This window comes from Cucurbita pepo, chromosome LG03 (assembly GCF_002806865.2).
Source record: "Cucurbita pepo subsp. pepo cultivar mu-cu-16 chromosome LG03, ASM280686v2, whole genome shotgun sequence".
Classification (NCBI taxonomy): Eukaryota; Viridiplantae; Streptophyta; class Magnoliopsida; order Cucurbitales; family Cucurbitaceae; genus Cucurbita; species Cucurbita pepo.
The window spans coordinates 1,999,180-2,022,491 of record NC_036640.1 but is presented as its reverse complement, the minus strand read 5'-3'; the positions used below and the strand labels follow the sequence as shown (position 1 = coordinate 2,022,491).

General features: G+C 36.4%; 4 protein-coding genes and 2 long non-coding RNA genes across 9 annotated transcripts; 4 read left to right on the top strand and 2 right to left on the bottom strand.

Annotated features, from left to right (window-relative positions):
• Positions 1–3,885: 3,885 nt before the first annotated feature.
• Positions 3,886–7,506, top strand: LOC111789931 (protein EMSY-LIKE 1-like). 4 transcript variants are annotated; one of them, XM_023670657.1, is made up of 11 exons: positions 3,886–3,995; positions 4,095–4,259; positions 4,858–5,057; positions 5,144–5,253; positions 5,345–5,465; positions 5,663–5,851; positions 5,933–6,001; positions 6,490–6,729; positions 6,809–6,877; positions 6,948–7,011; positions 7,417–7,490. In XM_023670657.1, exons 2-11 carry the CDS (start codon positions 4,232–4,234, stop codon positions 7,443–7,445), a joined length of 1,119 nt encoding a protein of 372 aa, XP_023526425.1. In that variant the 5' UTR covers positions 3,886–3,995; positions 4,095–4,231; the 3' UTR covers positions 7,446–7,490. The 4 variants fall into 4 exon arrangements, with proteins under 4 accessions (XP_023526425.1, XP_023526426.1, XP_023526428.1 ...); XM_023670658.1 differs by having other exon boundaries at positions 3,886–4,259; positions 7,420–7,506; XM_023670660.1 differs by having other exon boundaries at positions 3,886–4,259; positions 4,895–5,057.
• LOC111789932 lies at positions 7,454–9,980 on the bottom strand. Its single transcript, XR_002814420.1, has 2 exons — positions 9,646–9,980; positions 7,454–7,803 (listed from the first exon to the last, which is right to left on the bottom strand). It is a non-coding gene; the product is annotated as an uncharacterized LOC111789932 (long non-coding RNA).
• A 564-nt stretch (positions 9,981–10,544) lies between these two features.
• LOC111789929 (zinc finger CCCH domain-containing protein 14-like) lies at positions 10,545–13,035 on the top strand. The gene is made up of 3 exons (XM_023670656.1): positions 10,545–10,729; positions 11,208–11,268; positions 12,134–13,035. Exons 1-3 carry the CDS (start codon positions 10,657–10,659, stop codon positions 12,885–12,887), a joined length of 888 nt encoding a protein of 295 aa, XP_023526424.1. The 5' UTR covers positions 10,545–10,656; the 3' UTR covers positions 12,888–13,035.
• A 445-nt stretch (positions 13,036–13,480) lies between these two features.
• Positions 13,481–14,456, bottom strand: LOC111789930. The gene is made up of 2 exons (XR_002814419.1): positions 14,300–14,456; positions 13,481–13,864 (listed from the first exon to the last, which is right to left on the bottom strand). It is a non-coding gene; the product is annotated as an uncharacterized LOC111789930 (long non-coding RNA).
• Positions 14,457–15,471: 1,015 nt separating this feature from the next.
• Positions 15,472–18,755, top strand: LOC111789928 (delta(12)-fatty-acid desaturase FAD2-like). Its single transcript, XM_023670655.1, has 2 exons — positions 15,472–15,627; positions 17,297–18,755. Exon 2 carries the CDS (start codon positions 17,314–17,316, stop codon positions 18,463–18,465), a length of 1,152 nt encoding a protein of 383 aa, XP_023526423.1. The 5' UTR covers positions 15,472–15,627; positions 17,297–17,313; the 3' UTR covers positions 18,466–18,755.
• Positions 18,756–22,729: 3,974 nt separating this feature from the next.
• Positions 22,730–23,251, top strand: LOC111791679 (VQ motif-containing protein 25-like). Its single transcript, XM_023673125.1, has one exon. It carries the CDS (start codon positions 22,730–22,732, stop codon positions 23,249–23,251), a length of 522 nt encoding a protein of 173 aa, XP_023528893.1.
• Positions 23,252–23,312: the final 61 nt, after the last annotated feature.

Sequence of the window (23,312 nt, the reverse complement as noted above, 5' to 3'; positions counted from 1 at the left end):
ATTTAAACAGTGGCAATTTGGTAATTTCGTATCATGGTGATGACGACTTATGCTGGCGACAACGCCTAACGGAGTGCCGGAATTTTAAATTGGAGAGAAAGACTTGCACGGCGACCACGGCGACCGCGGCCTTCTTCGCAAGTGCGCTTTGGATTTTGTGTCGTCTAAATATGAAACATCTTTTCTTTTATTTTATTTTATTTTATTTTATTTCAAATTTTCAATAATAATATATATATTTTATCAACTCTTTCCTATTTTATCTCAAAAATACATTTAAAATTTCGGTATAATAATATAACCACTCGGAGAAACCAACAATCTTTTTAACAATTTAACTCAACCGTAAAATTTGATCCCTCCCGTTAAATAAAATTACCAACTCTTTAACATATCGAAAACGTGTTAATATGGTATGAGATAAATAATTCGAAAAATTTGACTAAACCATACTGAAAACTATAGAACCAAATTTATAATTTTAAAATATTGGTACCATGTGATGTTGATAAATAATTAAATTAAAAATAATGAATTAATTATTGAATCTAATCGAATCTAAATCAATATTTATTTATTATATAAAAAATATAATTACCAACCCTCATGAGGTGGTGTAAAAAGATAGAATTTGAAATGTGCCTTGGGTCCCAAGTAAAATAATACAAAGTTTCTTGCAAACTTGGATAACTAAAATGGGACACTTAAACCACTTTGTTTTTGGATAGGGTTAAATATATATATATATATTACTTAAATAGGTATATAATTTTGGGATGCTCGTGTAAATAATGATACATGAATGAATTGAAATTATATTCGAGAACGAGAATAATCCTAAGAAATAAAGTTATGATTATTTAAAAAAAAAAAAAATTGATATCTCTGCTAAATTAAGATAAATCTTATGAACTAAAATAGTATTTTAACGTTATTCAAATCTCTATTACTAACCAGGGTTAGTCGAGTTGAGTTGAGTTGGGTCGAGATATGGTAAACTTGAATTGGGCTCGCTCTCTCTAATTGGGCTTCCTAAGGTTAGTTGGGTTGGGCTCTGGCCCAGTTGGGTTCGGTTCTCTACTACCCAAATTTTAATATTAAAATAGAGTAATTTCAAAAAATAAAAAAATAAAAAAATAAATATTATTTCTTTTGAAGCAATAAATTAAATTAAATTATATAAAAGATCTAAATCCCAATCAAAATTTGATATTAAAAAAAAAAAAATCTCAACTTGGTCATTTATATACAATCAAAGAAAAAAAAACATCAAACTATGGATCGGATCAAATTTAGAACGAACGGTAAACGCATCACGACACTACTTTCTTCTTTCGAGATCGAAAATTCAGATCGAAAAACTCAAAAAAAGAAAAGGGGGGAAGAAATTTACTTCTTATTTTGAATGGGATTTGCTCCACTTGGGGGCATTTTCTTGAAGCTTTGTTCCACAGCTTTCTTGGGCTCTTTAATGGAGTTGTTCTTCATGTTCTTTGTTCTTGAAAGCAGCAGCAGCTTTCTGGGAATGCTTCTTGTTTGATCCATTGTAGCTAAAAGGGTATTGGTTTGGAGTTGATGGCAGCAACAAGATGCAGAAATGGTGAGAATTTGAACCAAAACCACAAGGAAAAGGTAGCACAAGGATTTGCTGTTTGAAGCCTTCTTCTTCATATCTTGCGTGGTTTTCAGTGAATTTGGAGATGGTGGATGGTTTATATTATATAGCCTCCCTTGTCCTCTCTTGTATTATGATACATAAAGAATATTTGGTTTTTTACTTACACCCATTTTTTAATACTCTTATTTGTCCGATCTCACGTCAGTCGGAGAGAGAAACGAAGTATTCGTTAACGGTCTGGAAACATCTCTCTAGCATATACGTTTTAGAATCGTGAGGCTGACAGCAGTACGTAACGGGCCAAAACACACAATATTTGGTAACAGTGGACTTGAGCTGTTACAAATGGTATAAGAGCTCGTCACTGGGCGGTGTACGAGGACACTGGATACCAAAGGGGAGTGGATTGTGAAATCCCACCTCGGTTGAAAGTGGGTCTCGAAGGGGGTGGATTATGAGATTCCACATTGATTGGTTGGAGAGTAGAACGAAACATTGTTTATAAAGATGTGAAAACTTCCTCTTAGCATATATGTTTTAAAACTGTAAGGATGATGACGATACGTAATGGGCTTAAATGGACAATATCTACTAGTGGTGGTCACGTTTTACTCTTAAAACTCAAACTCTGTATTAGAACGACCCATCATTCTCTTGTAATATAGTTATGTTACTTACTTTTCGTTTCTGAGAGTGAAGACTATCTTTACCTACCAACACGAGCCATTTCAGCATATTCTATCCTCACTCACAATCACACAACATGAAATTGTTCTAAGCAAAACACACCTAAGTTTGAAGTTCTTATGATTGAGTCGCCGAAAAGAAAAGTGCACATTGTTTTTACAGGTAGTAACCTTCGGGATTGCTCTCATTCAGATGTGGCAACGGTTCGTTTATCTTTACTCGGATGTCACATGTCCACTGTGATTCATTACGTGTTTGGAAAAGGAAACGAGAAAAGGTGCGAAATTGAATGAGAAAATCTTTGTCTAATGTATGATTCGAAATTAATAATTAGAAGCATGTGAGTGCTGAATTGACTAATACTGTTGTTTCTGACTCACTTACATTGAGCTTTGCAAATTGAGTACTAAATTATCAAATAATATATAAACATATATATTCTCATGTGACTCACCACGTGAAATTCAAATCAAAGCACGTGCCATTACATGTTCTTTCCCATTGCCTTGTTATTTCCAAAGATATCAATATGATATTGCTTTTATTCTTCTTCTAGGGTTTTTTGTTTGGCCAACGTTGCCCAAAACATAATTACGTGGGTTTTGTCGTACGGTGATTCTCTCGACGTTGATGTAACAGCTCAACTCAGTCTATTACTAATAGATATTGATTGTTTTTGACCCATCACGCATTGTCATTAGTATCACGGGAGAGGTTTCTACATACTTATAAGGAATGCTTCGTTCTCGGCCTCTGTTACTGATGTGGAATCTCACCATTCATCCCCCTTAGGGGTCCAATATCCTGACTTACACACCATCCAATGTCTAGCTCTGGTAGTCCACTACTAACAAATATTGTCCGTTTTGGCCCATTACGTATTGTCGTCAGCCTCACGATTTTTAAAACGTGTCTGTTAGGGAGAGGTTCCACACCCCTTAAAAAACGTGTTGTCAGCCTCATAATTATGTTTTTATAATCTAATGGGTTTTGTCTCTTCAGTTGATGTAACAGCCCAAGTCAGTCTACTACTAACAGATATTGACCCGTTCAAGAGAGGTTTTCATACTCTTATAAGGAATGGTTTGTTCTCGGCCTCTCCAACCGATGTGGAATCTCACAATCCACCCTCTTTAGGGGTCCAATATCCTGACTAACACACTATACAGTGTTTAGCTCTGATATTATTACAACCCAAACCCACCGCTAACAAATATTATCCGTTTTGGCCTATTACGTAACAATGTCAGCCTCACGATTTTTAAAACGCGTCTGTTAAGGAGAGATTTCATATCCTTATAAAGAATGTTTTACTCCAACAAATGTGGAATCTCATAGTTGAAGACATAAAATACCTAAAAAAAATATAAAAAAAATGTAAAACGTTCATCGGGCTAAGAGTCTCAAATTTTGCAACACTCCAATATATAAGAGATATATGATATGGATAATGTAATGATCGGAGATTTAATTTAATTTTTTATTGAAATTATTTATTTTAAATGAAATGCACTATATATAGCCAAAAATTTGAATTTATTTTGTATTTTACATACGCATTTTTGTTGTTGAATGTTGTTTGGAGCTCTGGGGGCGTTTCGCGTTGTTTTTGCAGACGCGGTTTTCGTATTGATTGGGGACGAAGACGACACCTCTCTTCTACACATAATCAAGCGCCAGTCAACATTCAGTTCTTCCTCCAAACTCTGTTTTATCTTTCTTTATCTTCTTTGATCGATTTCTTTTCTTGTTTTTTTTACCCATTTCCCCTTTTGATTCTTGACTCTAGCAGTTCTTATCTATTGATCAAGATCCCGCGTTCTCCCGCGTTTAATCCAGTTCTCAGCTTCTTCTTTGTCGATAATCCATTTTGAATATTTTCTGCGCTCTTCCTCTTCCAATCTTTCCAGGCTCTTTTCATTGATCATGGACTATGAAGCCTGCGACAGTAGCGGTAAGTTGAAATGATTTGGATTTTGTTGTATTGGAATATGAGTTCTTTCAAATTTAATTTGGCGGGTTTTCTTTGCGCGTGGTGGGACTCTTTATTTTTCGTCGAGGGCTTGAAAATAGGTTTCGGTTTTTTTGGTGTTTTAACGGAAATTGGGGTTTGGTCACTTCCATCAAATGAAGGTTTAATCGCGTTTTATCCTTTGTTTTTGAGTTATGAGTATTATCTTTTCCGTTATTTAGGTTTAGTTTTTGCATTCATTCGAGAAATTTTTAGACTATCGTGCTCGATCATGGTGGATACCTTTTGTTGCTTGATTGGCAAGCCAAGGTATTGTCTCTTCGGTTCCCTTTTCTCGAGGGCGTAAGTTATTCCATTTAGGACTATGAAGATTTAGGATTTTCTGGATTATGAGTTCCTTCAATGCCCTTTTCGGTTGAATTGTTCCTTACATAAAGTATACATGATGGGGATTTCATCATTGTTTATAGGAACCCGGAGGATGTTATCAGAATTCTATCATGTTAATGGGGGAAATGATGAGTTAATCTATGTATAACATTGTTTAGAATCATGTATCCTGCATATGAGATAACTGCAGGTACTGATGATGATCATCCACCATCACATCATAACAGAGTTTCTAGAGGAGGTCACATATCTGGAAGGGGGACGTCTGTTTTGAGTTCTTTTCCATATTCTAAAGTGCATGATATGGAGACCCGGATTCATCATCTCGAAAAAGAAGCTTACAGCTCTGTACTGCGTGCGTTAAAAGCCCAAGGGGATGCCATTACCTGGGTGTGTTCGTCCTTTTCAAGTTTGCTAGTGCATATTTGATCTTTATTGGTCTGCGTTAACTGAGGTTTATAATCTATGTTTGACAGGATAAAGAAAGCTTGCTAACAGAGCTTAGGAAAGAATTGAGAGTTTCAGATGATGAACACAGAGAGTTGATCGCTAGCGTTAATTCCGATGATATCATCCGTGAGATTAGGTTAGAATGTTTCTCAAGCAATAGAATTTTAATCGATTTTCGGATGTATCTTTCTTCAACTCTATTGTATTATGTTTTGAGATGGTACAAGGGAGTGGAGACGGGCAGGTGGGCACCAAAACATGAGTTGCAGTTCGTCCCTGCCAGTTCATGATGTCGTTCCTAGTCCAACTGTTTCGGCATCCCGTAAGAAGCAGAAAACAAGTAAATTGGTATCACTACTCTTGCTGGTTTCCATATGTTGATTCTGCATTCTAAACCATGTTTTTTCGTTGCATCAAAGGGCCTTTTTGGCAACAACATATGAAACATGGTTGTCTCTAGTTTTCTGATTATTTAAGGTTTCTTCGTTTTTTTATCTTATTAGAGTACATCATTGACTGGTTTTTCATATATGGAACCAATGCAGTACTCTTCTTCGGTTCCTGCTGGAAGCAGACAGTTAAATAATCGTAGTTCTTCTGGGGCTCTTCTGGCAAACGGATCTGCTGAAGCTCCAACATATGATGAGACTTTCATTGGAAGGAAAGTGTGGACCAGGTGGCCCGACGACAACAACTTCTACAAGGCTGTCATAAGAAATTACGATCCGGTTAAGGCATGTCTTAGTTGCAAAAAATTGCTTCAAGCGTTTTTGAACCATTTCGGGAACAATATTTTCTTATGCCTTTTTCTTCAGGACAAGCATGTCCTGGTTTATGATGCAAACACATCACGTGAGACGTGGGAATGCGTTGATATTAAAGAGGTATGTTTGAGTATTGCTTTCTTTTTTGTGCCGAAGTACTTCTCTGAATCCTTCGGGTTGTTAGGGTCTATGGGGTGACAGTTATAGAATATGTTGACAAATTTAGGAAATGCACAAGAATCAATGAGATTCAGTACATTCTTTTGAAAATTAATGCCATTTTCTGTCATTTTTAGACAGTGTTAGTATTCAGGAAGTGTATTGGGTGCATGAACCATGAAACATGTTGGTCGCTGCCAAGGATGTGTTGTCGAGTTCTTGAAAAACATATAGAATTCTGGTGCTGATAGATTAAAATATATAGAATTCTCTCCTTCCCGTAGTCATTTGCTTGAGTTCTTGGAATCTTTTATATAATTTGTAGAAGCTTGGTGGCTGCTAAGGATTTTTTGTTGTTGGCATAAAGATTGCATGATGGTGACATTTTGGTGTGGTTGGGTTGTGAAGTCCAATCGTGTGCAGCGACTGAAATCTCCTGATAACTGCAGATCCCGCCCGAGGATATTCAATGGGATAGGGAGGATCTAAGAATGACTCATCGAGGAGGCCATAGTGGCCGTGTGTTTAGAAGAACACAAAGCTCGGGTGGTTTTGCTCCTGGTGCTGGTAGGGGGAGAGGACGCTCAATGAGCCAATACAGAAAGGAAATTTCTCCATCACAAAATAGTGTTGGAAAGAAAGTGATGGATGATATTGAATTACTTAATACAGAGGTATTAGTAAAGGAGGTATGTGTATATGTATTGGAAATAGATTGGATAAAAACTCAAACAGTGATATCCATTTGGTGATTTTGAACACCGACAGGTCGAGAAAGTTTTCAACTCAAGTAATCCCGATCCCGTGGAGCTCGAAAAGGCAAAGAAAGTGCTTAAAGTATGGTTCTTATCATGCTTTTCCCATTCCCTTTTTCTCTGGTAAATCGTGTTTTGTATTCGACGTGCAGGATCAAGAGATGGCACTTGTGGATGCAATTTCTAGATTGGCGTATACATCTGATGGTGAAAGTGGTAATAAATATATGTGTACATGATGTCAGTATCTCTACATTCTGTTGTATATCTCATTTCTTCTTCCTCTTTTGTTAGAAAATAATCATTCAAATGTGTTTGTATGAGGATTTTTCTTAATGCCCGTGTGTATTTCCCCTCTTCTACAAAATAATATCAGGAATTTCCTCTTTTTTTTTCACATACTGATATCAAATTTTAAACGTTCTTGTGGAAGAAACAAATAGAGATAAACGAAACTCGGATTACAGCACGACAGGGACTCGAGCAAATTCGTTTAATATTTTCCTCTGTTTTGTATTCATGATTCTACCAAATTAGAGAAACTGGAGATGATTCGTTTACCAATTGTTGAATTCAGCCATATGGATGTTTATATCTAATCGTCTTTGTTTTAATGCATAGCAGAAAGGGAAGCAGCCAAACGTGCATGATCAATTAGTTGACAAAAACAACGATACTTGAGCTACCAAGTGCCAGTGCCAAATCTGTACAGAATTGTACCAAAAAAATTATCCTATGTTAGTGGATCAAATTCTTTTGTTTTTTTTTTAATGGTTTTTCTCTTCCAGTGAAGGGGAGGGATTGCCTGTTCTTATAGATATAGGGATTGCCTGTTCTTGTAGATATCTATGGCACTAGATGGGATAGAGTAAACAACATAGTGAAGATTTAGCACTCTGTAGCTTGTAATTGTGCATTAATGGCTTCATTTCCGGCTACATTACTCTGAATTCTTTCCAATTCTCTTTTGCTGGTGTGTCAATATTTGTGTTCGTCAATCCAGCGAAACTGCAGGCCAAAGTAAAATGAATCAGTAAAATAATTTGAAGTGTGGGGAAATGAATTGGGTTAGGCAAAGAATTTGAGTTGCCCTTGTATATATGCAACTCAAAACATATCAGGGATCGTGGGTTTTCCATCTAGATCAAATTCAATATGATAATTAGAGCAAATCAAACAAGAACATTGAATCTTGCAACTCTAGGAAACGCTTCTAATGATTCAAAATTGCAGAAAAGTGAATAAGTTAATAGGATTAAGAACAACCCGCTAACTGTGAGATCCCACATCGGTTAGAGAGGGGAACGAAGCATTCCTTGTAAGAGGGTGGAAAGCTCTCTCTAATAGACGCATTTTAAAACCGTGAGGTTGATAACAATACGTAACATGCCAAAGTAGACAATATCTGCTAGCGGTGGATTTGAATGGTTACAAATGGTATCAGAGTCAAGACACCGATCAATGTGCCAGCGAGGACGCTGGGCCCTAAAGGGGTGGATTGTGAGATCCTACATCGGTTGGAGAGGGGAACGAAACATTCCTTATAAAAGGGTGTCCACCTCTCCCTAGTAGACGCATTTTAAAACTGTGAGACTGATGGTGATATATAACAGGCAAAAGTGGACAATATCTACTGGGAGTGGGCTTGAACTGTTACACTAACATACTCGGAATTCAGATCATGACACCCCCTTTTCTAAGGTTTCCATCCAATGTCTTTTGCTAATGTGTCAGCCATACCCTCCCTCCTCCAAAATTGGAACCGATAAACGAGAATGAAAGGGGCAAGTGAACAATAACAATATATCAGGAAAACTATTCATACGAACTATAAGAGCAAATATGTGTTCATTAGTTTTGTCCTTAGAAATAGAAAACTGACATAAAAAAAGCAGCTCCTAACCAGCTGCTTAATTACAGTCAAAATTCAACCAGTCTTCTAACTTGTAGCAAGAGAACATCGAACACAATAGCTAACAGAACATTAATCCAATAATCCAAACACAAATCCTAGTCTCCAATTTGAAATGTAAGTCTAGATTCCAAGAAAGTTGTCACATTAATCCAATAATCCAAAGACAAAAAGTCCTAGATTCCGATTCGAAATGTAAATCCAGATTCCGAGAAAAGTTGTCTCTACTAACGGAGGAGAGATCACCGTCCGAACGACTCTTCAACGGACTCGTAGAATCCAGAACTCAATTGAAAAGCATAGGGGGGAACCTAGGAACAGATAACACCATGAAAGAATTCAAATCCTAGAAAATTATACCTCTATTTTCATCAAAGAGGGGTGTTCTTCCCAACTCTAATGAACTGAGACTCAAGTATTTCATAAACCAAAAACATTGTTTATGAATATACCAACAGAAGATCAATCCTCCTCCACCTACACCTTGATACCCCTCCATTGCCATTTTGTTCTTCAGTTCCCCATTACTATGATAAGGAAGTATCATACTCCAATCTGGCAGATCATTAAAATATGGAAGATTTGGAGAATCCCGCAGAGTACACAGCCAATAGATAGCAATACTTCAAGAATTGTAATTACAACAAAAGATTGAATATGAATATGATCTCAGTCAATTCAAGAAAGTCAAAGAAATCAAGTTCATATCGAATAGAACACACCCAAATCCAAAAGCTGGAGTACCAAAACAACAAACGATTACCGCCGATCGGAGCCGACACTAGAGAACACAACGATAAGGCATAGAAAAACAGGAGGAGGTACCATATCGAGCTACCATCAAGTCAAAGACCACTCAAATCCAGTTGAAGGGGCAAAATCAATATTCAAGACATACAAACACCCACCAAAAGATTCACGAAAATGGGGAAACAAACCTGCAAATTAACCTACCAACCAAAAACGCGAATGGCGGAAATTTTCCAGGGGAGACTTCCGTGAAGAGACATCTAATCGTGGTGGAATAACAGACCACAAAACGAGAGACTAACGGGATGATATTGCCGCCATGCCTCTCATATGGATCGCGGCAGCTGATTAGCGATAACCGATGAAGCGACCATGAAAACGCCTGAAGATCCAAACCCAAAAACCATGGTTGTAGATTGAAATTGTGCGCCTAATTAAACAGAAATCACGATGAAAACTTAACCAATGTTGAAGGAGAGAGCGATTGGGGAAAGAGAGAGGAAATGTCGATGTTTTATTTGGAACCGATCCTTCACGGTTGGTCGACATGTCGTTTTTAATCTTCAAATCCACCACCGTTAACGACCCGTTACCAAAATCATATCTACACGGTTAAAATACCCTAAAGCGATCCATACGAGATGTGATTAGTCGTCAATTATTCTTACTCGAGTTTTATACTATCAAAGTTGTTGTTGCTATCTACTCGCTTTTAGCTTATAATATTTATTTATTTGAAACTGTATTCAACGTATTTTTTCGTTACCGTTTTCTAAAACATTTATCTCAAACGTGATTCAAGGGTCGAGTACACGTCCGTATTGTTCGCGAAGTGCGAATCCGTTAGATCAGAACCGATATGAAACAATAGCTGTCCAGCTATCGCAAGAGTGCAATGGTGACACATGGCAATTAATTTAAATAAAAAAAATTAATTAAATAATGATAAATAATAAATTACGTGGCATTAATTTCAATTCCAATTTTGCAGCCTAATATTTTCCCACCGTAACGATCCAACTCTCCCTCCATGTTCCAAAACCCTTCCCTCTGTATAGAGTTGGAGTTAGGGTTTACGACCACTTTTTTCGTTNTTTGTAGCCTTTAGGTCTTTAATCTTATTGTTCTAGTTGTATTCTTTGGTTTTTCTTTTCGAGTTCGTTCGGTTTGTGGTGGATCTCGATCAGGCTTTGTTAGCAATGGATTACCGCAAGAGAGGGAAGCCCGAAGTTGGTTTAAATGCCAATGGCGGCTTCAAAAAGTCCAAGCAAGGTTTGTTCCTCCTTTCCTTGCTCGTTTACTTCGCCTTTCGAGTACTTTTTGAAATTCGTATTACGTTGTGTTGTTTCCGTGAAAATTTATGTATCGTGGAGATGGCAGTCTGTTCAAGTTTAGGTTCGAATTTGAGTACTAGGAAATCGATGGCGGACATTTGAATTTCGCTTATTTTGTCATTTCTGNTTTTTTTTTTTTTTTTTTTTTTTTTTTTTTTTTTTTTTTTTTTTTTTTTAACATTGACGAACATTTAAATGCCTAACTGAAGAAGTTTGTATAACTTTGGAAGACACCCCACCTGATTGAGGTCACCTGATTATGTCTATATAGAGACATCAAAATCTTATATGAGCATATTAAATCTTAAGAAGTTAATCCTTGGTTAAGAGTTCATTAACTGTTTGACATTTTAGAGTCATTACATTAGAATCTAGGATAAGGGACTGAGAAAACCGTAATAAATTTTTTGTAACAGAAATGGAGTACTTATCAACTGGTGTAGCAAGCAAATCAAAGCCATGCACCAAATTTTACAGGTTCAAATCTTCACTCATCTAAATAATTACTTGGAAACTTATCTTATCCTTTTCTGAATCTTTATAAATTTTTGTTAGTAATTTTCATTTTACAAGACCCAGTTCAATAATCTTGCTCATGAAATAGGCAAATTGCATACAGATTAAATCTATGGTCCTGTCTAACTATTAACGAATTATCTATTTAAGCAATAAAGATTTAACTACTTTCTAGAGTATGGTTCTGTGATGGTATTTTCTACGTGAACTGTGAGAAATGATGATAGTTTCTTCAGCTTATGCTGGATTAGTACAATTTTTCTTGTACATCTTTTTGGTAAGTCTATGTCGAGATGTCGTCACAAGTACTTGGTTAGCAGGATTTACGTCGTGATATTTATGTTAAGAGTGTTATGGATAGTGCTTTGGGAGGTGTTGATTACTAAAACATCTAGAGTGGCACTTTTTAATTGTACCTATATGTGTGTATCCTCTCAAATTTATTGGAATCAGTTTCTCAAACCGTGTACGAGACATTGAATTTCTTCTCTCTTATCTAAATTATTCTTGATAAACCCAGCTTGTGATATTTCAGTATCTCTGTTTGCATATCATTTGTGTTTCTTTCTTAGTGTCTTTGATTTGATGTGGATGGACTTGAAGAAATTTCTGTCCTTTTTTGATCGAGTAGATTTATTTTGAATGTGAAGCTAAACCTTGGAAATGTGTTTTGTAGACCTCTCATTTGCATTATTTTGTGTAATTGATGACGAAGGCTATCAATTTGCAAAGCATGAAATCAGTTCTGACATCTTATATATGTGGAGAAGATCAATGTTTTCAATGTTCATGCCTTTCATTCTGATATTTTCCATTGTGGTTTCAGCACTACGGGCTGCCAATTTGGTGAAGGATGCCATTTCCTGCATTATGTTCCTGGCGGTTACAATGCTGTCGCGCAAATGATGAACCTAGAACCTGCTCCTCCAGCACCTAGAAGTATAGCAGCGCCCCATCCAATGTCCAATGGCTCAACCACACAGGATGTTAAAACTCGTATGTGCAACAAGTATAACTCTGCTGAAGGCTGCAAATTTGGTGACAAGTGTCATTTTGCTCACGGAGAATGGGAACTTGGAAGGCCTTCAGCTCCATCTCACGAAGATCCTCGGGCCACAGGATACTTTCCAAGCCGTTTACCTAGTAGGATGAGCGCAGCTCCAGCAGGCCCCGCAGCCAGCTTTGGTGCCTCAGCCACGGCAAAGATCAGTGTTGATGCTTCCCTTGCTGGAGCCATTATAGGGAAGGGTGGTGTTAATTCCAAACAGATTTGTCGTCAAACAGGCGCCAAACTTTCGATCAGGGACCATGAATCAGATCCCAACCTCAGAAACATTGAACTTGAGGGGACATTTGATCAGATTAAGGAAGCAAGTGCAATGGTGAGGGAGCTAATCGCGACGGTTTCAATGGCAGGCCCTCCAAAAGCAGCTACCAGAGCAACAGGCGGCCCGGCTGCTCCGGCAGGTAGCAATTATAAGACAAAACTTTGTGATAATTTTGGGAAAGGGTCTTGCACATTTGGAGAGAGATGCCACTTTGCCCATGGTTCTGCCGAGCTGCGCAAATCTGGTGCGTGAAGAAATCCATTTTTCTTGTATTATTAGATTAGAAAGATGGAGTTGTGTGTCTCTGTTCTTGAATTATGTATCAAGAGGGCAATGCAACCGAGTGGAAATTGACAGTTTTTATGGTTTAGAGAAGTCGACTACATTTTTGTTGGTCCCATCCTTTCCTCCCTTTACCTGATTTCCTTGCATGCTTCACATTTTGCCATTAGGTTTACATGTCGTGTCATGTCGTGTCAATTCCATTTAAAACCATCTTCTTCTAAACTTAATATAAAAGTATTTTTTGTTATGGATTTAATTATATATAAAAAAATAATTAAAAATATATATATTGCTACTAATATTTGCTGATTTTTGTTCCTAAATTAACTAAATCTGTTAAATAAGTCAAGATGTGATAATTTTTAAAAAACTAATTAATAATAATAATTTGAAAAAACAAACCCTATTCTTCTCATCCAACCCTTCTTGCGGCGCCGCCGCCGCCATCCATTTTCATCTTCTTCTGAATCATAAATGGACACCTGTCCCAGATAATGAATAAATAAAATTATTGTAGATCGAAATTAATAGGAGGTAACAGAATAAAAAAAAAAAAAAAAAAAAAAAACTACCCCTAGACATTGCCTATAAATAGCGTGGCTATTGTCAAAACTATTATCTATTATTTATTATTTATTTCATACAATAATACACCGACCTAATATTAATTATACAACGTACAACAGAAAAGAAAAACCAAAAACCGTCACCCGACTTTCACGCTACCCGGCTCAGTGATTAGGGCCGCCCTCGGTCGGGTCATAGATGTGGGTTCCGGTTCCGGTTCTAGCGGTTGAACCCCCGAGCCTTGTAGCAGCCTGCCTCCCGGCCGCGTGTTCTGCACGTGCCTGCTACTTGTCCAGCTCAGCGTCGTGAATCCTCTGCTCTTTCCTTTCCCTAGCCACGTCCTCCTCCACTGGATTCTGCGCCTGTATTCTGTCCACCTGCCACACGCGTGCGTGGAAATGCAATACTTATTAATGTTCCTAAGTTATTATCCTCTAATAATCTATTTATTCTTTAATTTACCAAATACAAAAGTCAAATATCTTTAATCTACAGTTTAAATGACCTGTACCCAACCACGTGGCTCAACCGTCACGATGCCACGTATCAAGAATTCATCAACAAACAATAAAATAATTTTATATGGAGAAATAATAATAATAATATCCACATCTATAGCACATGTTTTTCTTGATTTTTTTTAAGACATTTGTCATTTATTACCCTACGCGGTACCTTCAATAAATGAAAAAAAATAAATAAACATTTTATCTAACAACCAAATCTATTTTTTTCTCGAATTAAAATAAAATGAAAAAGCAATAAATAATTTCCAAAAAAAAAAAAAGCAAGAAAAATAAACATTTGTAAACCTTTTATTGAGCGGTGGCTTCGGTGTTTTCCATGCCAGCTTTTGCAGCGGCGCCGACGTTGGCGGCCGATTCCTTCACCGACTCCGCCGCGCTTCTTCCCGACTGCATTACTTTATTATTATTGACGTTTTTTTGACCTCCAATATTTTCCGTACAAAATAACGCCGTTCCGAGAAACGGGGATAACTGCTACTCTTAAATAGAGTTGGGGAGCTCTATGCTTCGCGGCACGTGTCACAATCAAGACGCCACGTGTAGCGCGCATGGCCAGGTGGATTTGAGAGATGTGTGGCAATTGGGATCAGGGAATGCTCCACCTATTGGTTCATGGTCTGAATAACCCAACTCGAACCGGTTGGGTTCGAGTTTTTGGTTAACTTCAATTACTTGTCCCCGTAATTAAGTGCGTTTACACTTAATTTAATATATGCCTCCCTATTTAATCCGTTTTATTTATTTATTCATTAATTAATACCTCGTGAATTTTTTATATTTATCTAAAAAAATAAAAATACATGTTTGAGACAAAACAAGATAATAACAATAATTTAAAAAAAAAAGTTACTACATAGAGATGACAAATTCATTTAAAGTGGACATATAAGGTTTGTTTTGGAAATGAGTTTGGATTTGAGTGAAATCGGGTTGCCTAAATTTTAAATAATAAATTAATTTAATTTAACGTATTGAAATTTAATTAAATAGAAGGTCTCAAGTCAAATTTGTGTCGGAAATATTTAAAAAAATGTTGGGATAAATAATGGAATTTCAGGCAATATTTTGTCAAGTTATTTATTACTCCCAAATGTGGAGAGATATTTAATTTTTTTAATTTAATTCTTTTAACTAAATTTTAAATTCTTTTAAAATATTCGAAAAAAGAAAAAAGAAAAGAAAATTCACATGGCGTAAAATTCGAGCCGTGAGATATTTTCGATCCCCCAGATACAATCTTCACCGTCAAACCGTCACGAGCAAGGCACTTCCCAATTGGACGGTGGAGATCGTTGGGTATTTCCGTTCACAGGCAATGGCAGAGACGAAATAGCCAACGAAAGATAAGAAACCAATGATAGGACGACACGTAAGCACAAGTTGGGAATGACCGGGCCCACAGACATAGTGCCATTTTTTTGCTTAAATACCAGTGGCTCATTTTCCCCGGAAGTGCCTCCAAGGAATTCAGAGAGATAATAAAAGAAATAAGGCTTCCTGCCGGCTATTTGAAGGCGGCGCCAAAGTTCTCTAGAGAGAGAGAGAGAGATTGTGAGAGCGGAGAGTGCGAGGCTCTCTGAAACTTCGGTCCTCTTCTTCTTCCTCTCTTTCAGGTATTGTTCCCCTTGCCATTTTGTTTTCTGTCAATGTGAGTGACGTTTTTGTAGGTTTCTTTGATTGTTTTTCCATGAATGTGCGTTCTAATGCGTAGATCTGGGTTAAGATTTAGATTATTGTTCATTGAGGTGTCGTATGGTTTTGATTTTACACTGAACAGAGATTATAGTGTCTGCTGTGCTTAGATAGTTAGTTTTGTAGTCTCTCACAGAGTTTGTGTTCAGGGATGAAAAGGACGCTGAGATTTATGACTGATGAGAGTTGGTCCTTTGGTATTTAGCTTTGCATAGTTTCGATCGGGGGTATCTGGATTTGGCGTTTGTCTGCAATGGCTAATCTGTTGTGTATTTAAGTTTGTGGTGTTGAGGATTTTTCAATTTCTGGGAAAACTGGAAACTCGTTTCGTTTTTTCCTCTTTGTACAGATTTATTCATCGGTTTGTCGATCTGCGACATCTCATTTTGTACTTCAGATGAGCTTTTTTAAAGAGAAGAAGATGTCTTTCCCGATTAAATATCCTTGAAACCGTGCCTGTAGAAATATATATTTTATTTATTTATTGTCATTTATGATTCTAATGCCTCTTCCAGTTACGAAGCTGGGTCCATGTGACAAAGGTGTATTTGTGGTTTCCCGATCTTTGTTCTTGAGTCAATTAGGGTAGGCGCCGTTTTGGTTTTTGCTTCTGTATCATTCACCATTGTTTTCTGTGTTCTAAGAACGGGAAAAATAGCTACTGTCCTACAGTGTGTTGTGTAACAATCTGACCGTCTTTTCTGACGAATTCTTTTTTATAATTAGTTTTATAATGTGATTAGGTGAACTTAAATTGTTTTGATTAATAAATTTTGAAGTAAACATAAGAAAAAACGATTAAACAAACGCATTTTTAGTGAAATGTTTATTTAATTATAAAAGTCCCCATCAGTCCTGATATTTCCTAGATGGCTAATAAATCCAGACCTCTTTTTCTTTACCTTTTCCATTTCAGTTTGAAACGTTTCTCACTTTTTGTGCTTCTTTGAAAAAAGAAATGGGTGTCTAAAAATGTCGAAATCAACGTGCATGGGTTCCCTTCGAAACTCCACGACCGGAAATAGAATAATCCCTCCGCTTACGGCATCAGAGAGCTGGAATTGGTCTTTTTAAATAAACCTCAATATCAATCTAATCTAGTTGGATGATAAGTTGCTTTTATTCTTTTCATTTTAAATGTTTGGTAGTCATTTAGTTTGTAAATTCAACAATATACAGCCATTCGTCCTACGTTAATGTGATGGTGACAGCTTGTTAGCGCTCTTCCAGGCGTTCTTCATGAACTTACCAAGCTGTCTAGTTTAAACTGGAGGATTCCACTTGTGCTTTTTAATTACAGAAAATATTTCGTCACAGACTTTGCCTATTTATATTTTATCTTTTCTCTTTCTGCCTCGAGTAGGCGGCGTAGCGTCTTGGTGAGCTCTTGCCTTAAGTTCCCCCCCACCCCACCCCAATTTTCTGATAGGCGTACGTTGAATTATTAGGTTAGCATTGAATTTGTGTATTATGAATCTGTTTAGCAATAAATGTGCCACAGCCTGGTGTTTTGGCTCGTATATTTATGGAACTGTTAACTGTTTAATGAGACTATTTTTCAATCCCCTCATCTTATTTTTCTTGTTTCAGGACGATATCCTTGAAAAATGGGTGCTGGAGGTCGAATGTCCTCTCCTTCCTCCATCAAGAAGTCAGATTCTGACCACGTGAAACGAGTCCCAGCCGCGAAACCCCCATTCACTCTTGGTGAGCTCAAAAAAGCCATTCCCCCACATTGCTTTCATCGTTCTGTCCTCCGCTCATTCTCCTATGTCGTTTATGACCTTACCCTGGCGTCCATCTTCTATTACATTGCGACCACCTATTTCCAAAACCTCCCTAGCCTCTTATTTTATCCAGCCTGGGCTTTGTACTGGGCCGCCCAAGGCTGCGTCCTTACTGGCGTATGGGTCCTTGCCCACGAGTGTGGCCACCATGCCTTCAGTGATTACCAATGGCTCGATGACACCGTTGGCCTTATCCTCCACTCTTTTCTCATGGTCCCCTACTTCTCTTGGAAGTACAGCCACCGCAGACACCATTCCAACACCGGTTCTCTTGAGCGAGATGAAGTCTTTGTCCCTAAAAAGAAATCCGCTCTCAAATGGTACTCCCCATACCTCAACAACCCACTCGGCCGAGTCCTCACCCTCACCATCACACTGGTCCTAGGCTGGCCTCTGTACTTGGCCTTCAACGTCTCTGGTCGACCCTACGACCGTTTTGCCTGCCACTACGACCCATACGGCCCAATCTACACCGACCGTGAGCGGTTGCAGATATTCATTTCGGATGCTGGGCTGCTTGCCGTCTCCTACGGTCTGTACCGCCTTGTTCTGGCCAAAGGCCTTGCGTGGGTGGTCTGTGTTTACGGAGTGCCACTGCTAATTGTAAACGGCTTCCTTGTCCTAATCACATACCTTCAGCACACTCACCCCGCATTGCCCCACTACGATTCATCAGAATGGGACTGGCTGAGAGGCGCTTTGGCAACAGTGGACAGAGACTATGGCATCTTGAACAAGGTGTTCCATAACATAACCGACACTCATGTGGCCCATCATTTGGTGTCCACAATGCCACATTACCATGCCATGGAAGCAACCAAGGCAATCAAGCCAATCTTGGGTGAGTACTATCACTTTGATGGGACTCCATTCGTGAAGGCAATGTGGAGAGAGGCAAAGGAATGCATTTACGTGGAGCCTGATGAAGGTGAGAAGACTAAAGGCGTTTTCTGGTACAATAACAAGTTTTAAATTGTTCGTGGAAGAAGAAGAAGACCTTTTCTCCGTCCTGGTTCTGCTACACTTTAGAAAAATCTGTTCGTTTTGTACTTCGTTATGGATGTTAGCTTCTGTTATGCGTAATTAAGTTTACCGCTGCCAAACTGCCAACCCTTTCTGCGTTAGGTCAGTCGAGCTTTCTTGGTTGGTTTGCTTTGTACTGTCTGTTCGGTTCTAGATTACTACAATAAACTACTAGGTAATGCTCAACGATGAACCTTCCTATAACATATAAATGCATGTGGTTGTGTTTTGTAAGACTACATGTGTCTTATCATGTCTATAGACTCCTGATCCAACGTAATTCAGTAGCTAAAGCATGTCATAATTCAGTACCTAGTATGAACTAGCACGTCATAATGCGAACACAGTTCAGTAGCTAAAGCACGTCGCAATGCCTGCATAGTTCAGTAGCTAAAGTACGTCGCAACGCAAGCATAGTTCAGTAGCTAACGCACGTCACAACGCGAACATAGTTCGGAAGCTAAGGAACATCACAATGCAAATATAGTTTAATAGCTAAAGCACGCCATAGACGAATATAACATAACAGCATAAAGATGAAAAAAAAAAAGAGACTCGGACAAAAGAGGATCATATACATAAAGGGAATAAAGAAAACCACAAATGCTTTAGAAAATGACTTCCAATACTTCCGACCAATCCGTCCTTTTGTCTTCTTAGCATTCATTACTCTTTTCATGATTGCATTAATTTGAAAATAATATATTTTTTTATATCCACAAATTATGCATAAATTTGACAAAATTATATCTATTTTGAGATGTGACGGATCATTATATTGAAAAAACAATATCTATTTTTGCAGTTTTTTTTCTTCTTATTTTTATTTAAAATTTTGTGAATTATGTGGGCCTAAAGCATTGCAGGCCCAGAAGCCTTAAAACAGTGTTTGGGCCGATCTCCTTAAATTGAGCCCACATGGGTTTTAAACATGTCTTCCGACAAATTTATGTTTCATATTTTATATCAAATTTATATATAATTTTTATTTGGTCGACAGGGGATGGGATTAAATTAATGAAATTAATGAATTGATTAGCTCAATAATTTTATCTTAGGTTTTCAATTGACCAATAGAAACCATTTTTCATTAATTAATGAATTTAATTTTGTTAGTCTTGGGGGTGGTTTAATCATAAAGATATTGACTTCAAATGTCAAAGTCTTCTTTTTATATCAACTTGTGTTAACCCTTAATCATATGTTTACCGTATTATATTACAAATATTAATTAAAACCTTGGTCAACCAAACTAGCTTTATGTGTGATTTAATTTGGATAACCCTTCCACGGAATTTTGAGTCGGTAATCGATTGATTTTGGATATTAGTTGAAATACGTAGAGATATCTACAGAGTGGGTACGATGAAGTCTTCTCTGTCTTCAATTGTCATTTCCACAAAATTATTTAGTTATTTTATTGGATATTAGGATGACGATTCCTCGCTCGAATCAATTTATGAGTATATGTTGAGACTATAAGAAAGTGGAGGAGCATGTGGGAAAGACAAGAAAAAAAAACGGGAATTGTTTTGAATATAAAAACGACCCTTTGTTCTCGGTTAAGGAAGGGCGCCTCTTTGTTTCATGTTGAATTTGTTGAGAATTATTGGGAGAGTAGGTCGACACGTTCGTCCCACATTGACAAATTAAAGGAATTATCATGATTTTATAAGTAAGGAATACACTATATATATATATATATATTTTTAATTTCTTTTTATCTACTCATTTTTTAAATTATAATTATAATAAATTTATTATAATTGATTGTTCTTTGTCATCGTGTAGTTGACTCATTGGTGGAGAAAAGAAAGAAAAAATGGCAAGTGGGGGGAGAAGCCAGCAAGGCAGATAAGGGAATATCGCGTGAAGCACAGACGCGTAGACCGAGAGTAGAGAAGAGTCGATAGTAGAGAGTAGAGAGTAGGTAGGGCGCCACGTCAGGAGAGGGCATTGGGCATGGTTTCCGCCAAGGGGACACCCACGTTTCGGTCATGGCCGTTACGATTCGGACTCAGGCCCGGCCCACATTCGCACGAGACTCGTGTGCTCTCTCTCTCTGATGACGTGTCAGAACCCCACGTCATCTCTGATCCTCACCGTCACTTTCACGTGCGGATCCGACGGTTTCAACCTCCTCACACGGAGGACCCTCCCCTCTCCTTCAACTTCTCTGGCCGTAGCCGGCTCTCAAAGTACAGTTGTAAAATTTATTTATTTTTAAATAAAATAAAAAACAAATTCTCTAATTGTTTTTGTTTTTCTTTTTTTAATTATTCTCTTCTCTCTCTCTAAAATATATTTTATTTTAGTGATTTAATTATAATATAGAATCTATACCGAGAATATATTTTTTAATTCATTTATATATAAACTTTAAAATGGAAAATGGTTAAATAACCAATATGGTTTCTATATTTAAAAAATAAATTAATTTGAAGCTTAGGTTTTAATTTTTGGTTTCTATAATTTTAAATAAAGAATAAGATAATTTTAATAATATTATTATTATTCCGAGATCAATAGTATATAAATGGTAATTAAATCGGTTTAAAAAGGGTAAAATAGGAATAAAAAAAAGGAGGAGATTTGAATAATATATTATTGGGATATTGTAGAGAGAGATACGGTTTCCAATTTGGTTTATGGAGGCCAAGTCACATTCTCTATTTTTGTTCATTTATATATATAATATATAAATTTACTTAAACGCCCCTTTACCAACTTCTTTACGCGGATTCTTTCCTAATAATTAAATAATAATAATAATAATAATAATAATGAATTTTTAAAAATAAAGGAAAAAAGAAAAAAAAAAACTACCATACTAAACAATAACATATACAGAAGTGGAATATCACTAACCTTTTATTGTTTAAAAAATAATAATTAAAATTGGCTAATTTACCATTTTAGCCCCTTTATTCTTTTAATTTTCATTTAGGTCCTTGTCTACTTTTAAAAAGTAACTGGTTATAAATTTTTTACACAAATTTTATATGCACAAACCTTTTTATTTCAAGAATTTTATTACGTTTAATATTGTGATATAGAAATAATAATAATAAAATAAATAAATAATTCACTTTTGAAAATAGTATAGGGACATTATCTGACATTTAAAAAATATAAAGATTAAATATAGAGACTTTAATATATATTATTTTAAAAGTACGAGCTTAAATTAAAAATATAACCAACAATTATATTCTAATTTTAAGATATTAAATTTTTATTTATCTCTGAAAAAAAAATAATAAAAATACATTCAAATTTTGCTTTTGTCTTACCGTATGATTCATGATATTGTCATCGATGTTAGCCAGATGTATTAATAAAAGGGACGATTAAGATTTTTTTTCGAGTTCAACTAGGATTTAATGGTATTGACATATTAATAACGATTTATTAATATTTTATTAAATTTGTCCCTTGACGAAAAAAAAATATGCCTCTTGCCAAAGACGACTTTCTATAAGTGTATAATATCACGTTTACTCCATTTGCGATTATATTATATAGTTTTTTAATTTTTATTTCAACTGTTAATATCGACAAAAGTATTGATATATATAGAAAGAGAAACGCGTGCAAAAAAAAAAAAATCTATAAAATAATAATAATTGTTATAAATAAATAAAATTAACATTTTTTTTGGAATATAATTACTAATTGGCTGAAAATTCTCAATTGATTTGAGTTTTTTTAAAATATAATTTTTAATTATAGTCTTCTAAGATTCCAATTAATTCAATCATTATCATTAGTTTTTTAATAGAAAAAATTATTAATTATTAATTTTTTAAAATTAATTTTTAAGTATGTATGAAACATCCATGTGATTAATCATTAATCTTATCCATTAATTAGTAATTAAGCAATAAATTACCATTCACAATATTATTTCAATTTTAAAAGATTTTTAATTTAAATATTATTTTGGTGTATCTTATTTTTTAAAATTTATAAATTTGTTCGTGTTTTATAAATGTTTTTTAACATATTTTGAAAAAATTTCAGAAATTGATTGTGAAATACCACTTATACCCCTTGTCTCCCTTTTTCACTGTTTTCTCTCTCTATAAATTCCGGTTCTCTCTCTCTTAATTTCTGTTCAACCGAACGCATTCTCTCTCAACCTTTTTTCAGATCAGATTCTCTCCCAACAAAAAACAAAATTCATTATTATAGCTTCGATTTTTATCTGTAAATGGAGGCGATTATGAAGAAACGGACTCTGTTGCAGAACTCGGCGCGCCCGGCGGCGATGGCGGTGCACACAGCTTCACACGCAATTTCCAAGCCCAAACCGAAGATTCGTATCATTCACATCTTTGCACCGGAGATTATTAAAACCGACGTCGCTAATTTCCGCGAGCTCGTTCAGAGATTGACTGGAAAGCCGGCGACGGCGGAGGAGAAGATTGTTCCGCCTCAAATTCCTCCGGTAGCAGTGGCGGATATTGTGACGGCGTTTGATCATCGGAAGTCGGAGATGGGCGGCGGGGAGTGTCGGAGAGTGAAGACGGAAGATCGGGAAGAGGAGGAGGAGGAGGAGGAGGAGGAGGAGGAGGAAGAAGAAGAAGAAGAAGAAGAGGCGTTGAGCGACGTGGTTGGGTTGTGGAACGACGTCGTTGGGTTCGAAGGGTTTATTGAAGAATTGGGTGAAATTCCGCTGCTTCCTTCTGCTCACCAAATAATGCATGGTTTTGAAGAAACTCAATTTGCTTGATTTTTTTTTTTTTTTTTTTTTTTTTTTTTTTTTTTTTTTTTTTTTTTTTTTTTTTTTTTTT

Excerpts from the sequence above, each read along its gene's own strand:
- LOC111791679 (XM_023673125.1), top strand. The coding sequence starts at position 22,730 with ATGGAGGCGATTATGAAGAAACGGACTCTGTTGCAGAACTCGGCGCGC.
- LOC111789929 (XM_023670656.1), top strand. The coding sequence starts at position 10,657 with ATGGATTACCGCAAGAGAGGGAAGCCCGAAGTTGGTTTAAATGCCAAT. Across the intron at positions 10,730-11,207 it reads CTTCAAAAAGTCCAAGCAAG|AAATGGAGTACTTATCAACT; the intron begins GTTTGTTCCTCC and ends TTTTTGTAACAG. Across the intron at positions 11,269-12,133 it reads CCATGCACCAAATTTTACAG|CACTACGGGCTGCCAATTTG; the intron begins GTTCAAATCTTC and ends TTGTGGTTTCAG.
- LOC111789928 (XM_023670655.1), top strand. The coding sequence starts at position 17,314 with ATGGGTGCTGGAGGTCGAATGTCCTCTCCTTCCTCCATCAAGAAGTCA.
- LOC111789931 (XM_023670657.1), top strand. The coding sequence starts at position 4,232 with ATGGACTATGAAGCCTGCGACAGTAGCG. Across the intron at positions 4,260-4,857 it reads TGAAGCCTGCGACAGTAGCG|GTACTGATGATGATCATCCA; the intron begins GTAAGTTGAAAT and ends AGATAACTGCAG. Across the intron at positions 7,012-7,416 it reads TACATCTGATGGTGAAAGTG|CAGAAAGGGAAGCAGCCAAA; the intron begins GTAATAAATATA and ends TTTAATGCATAG.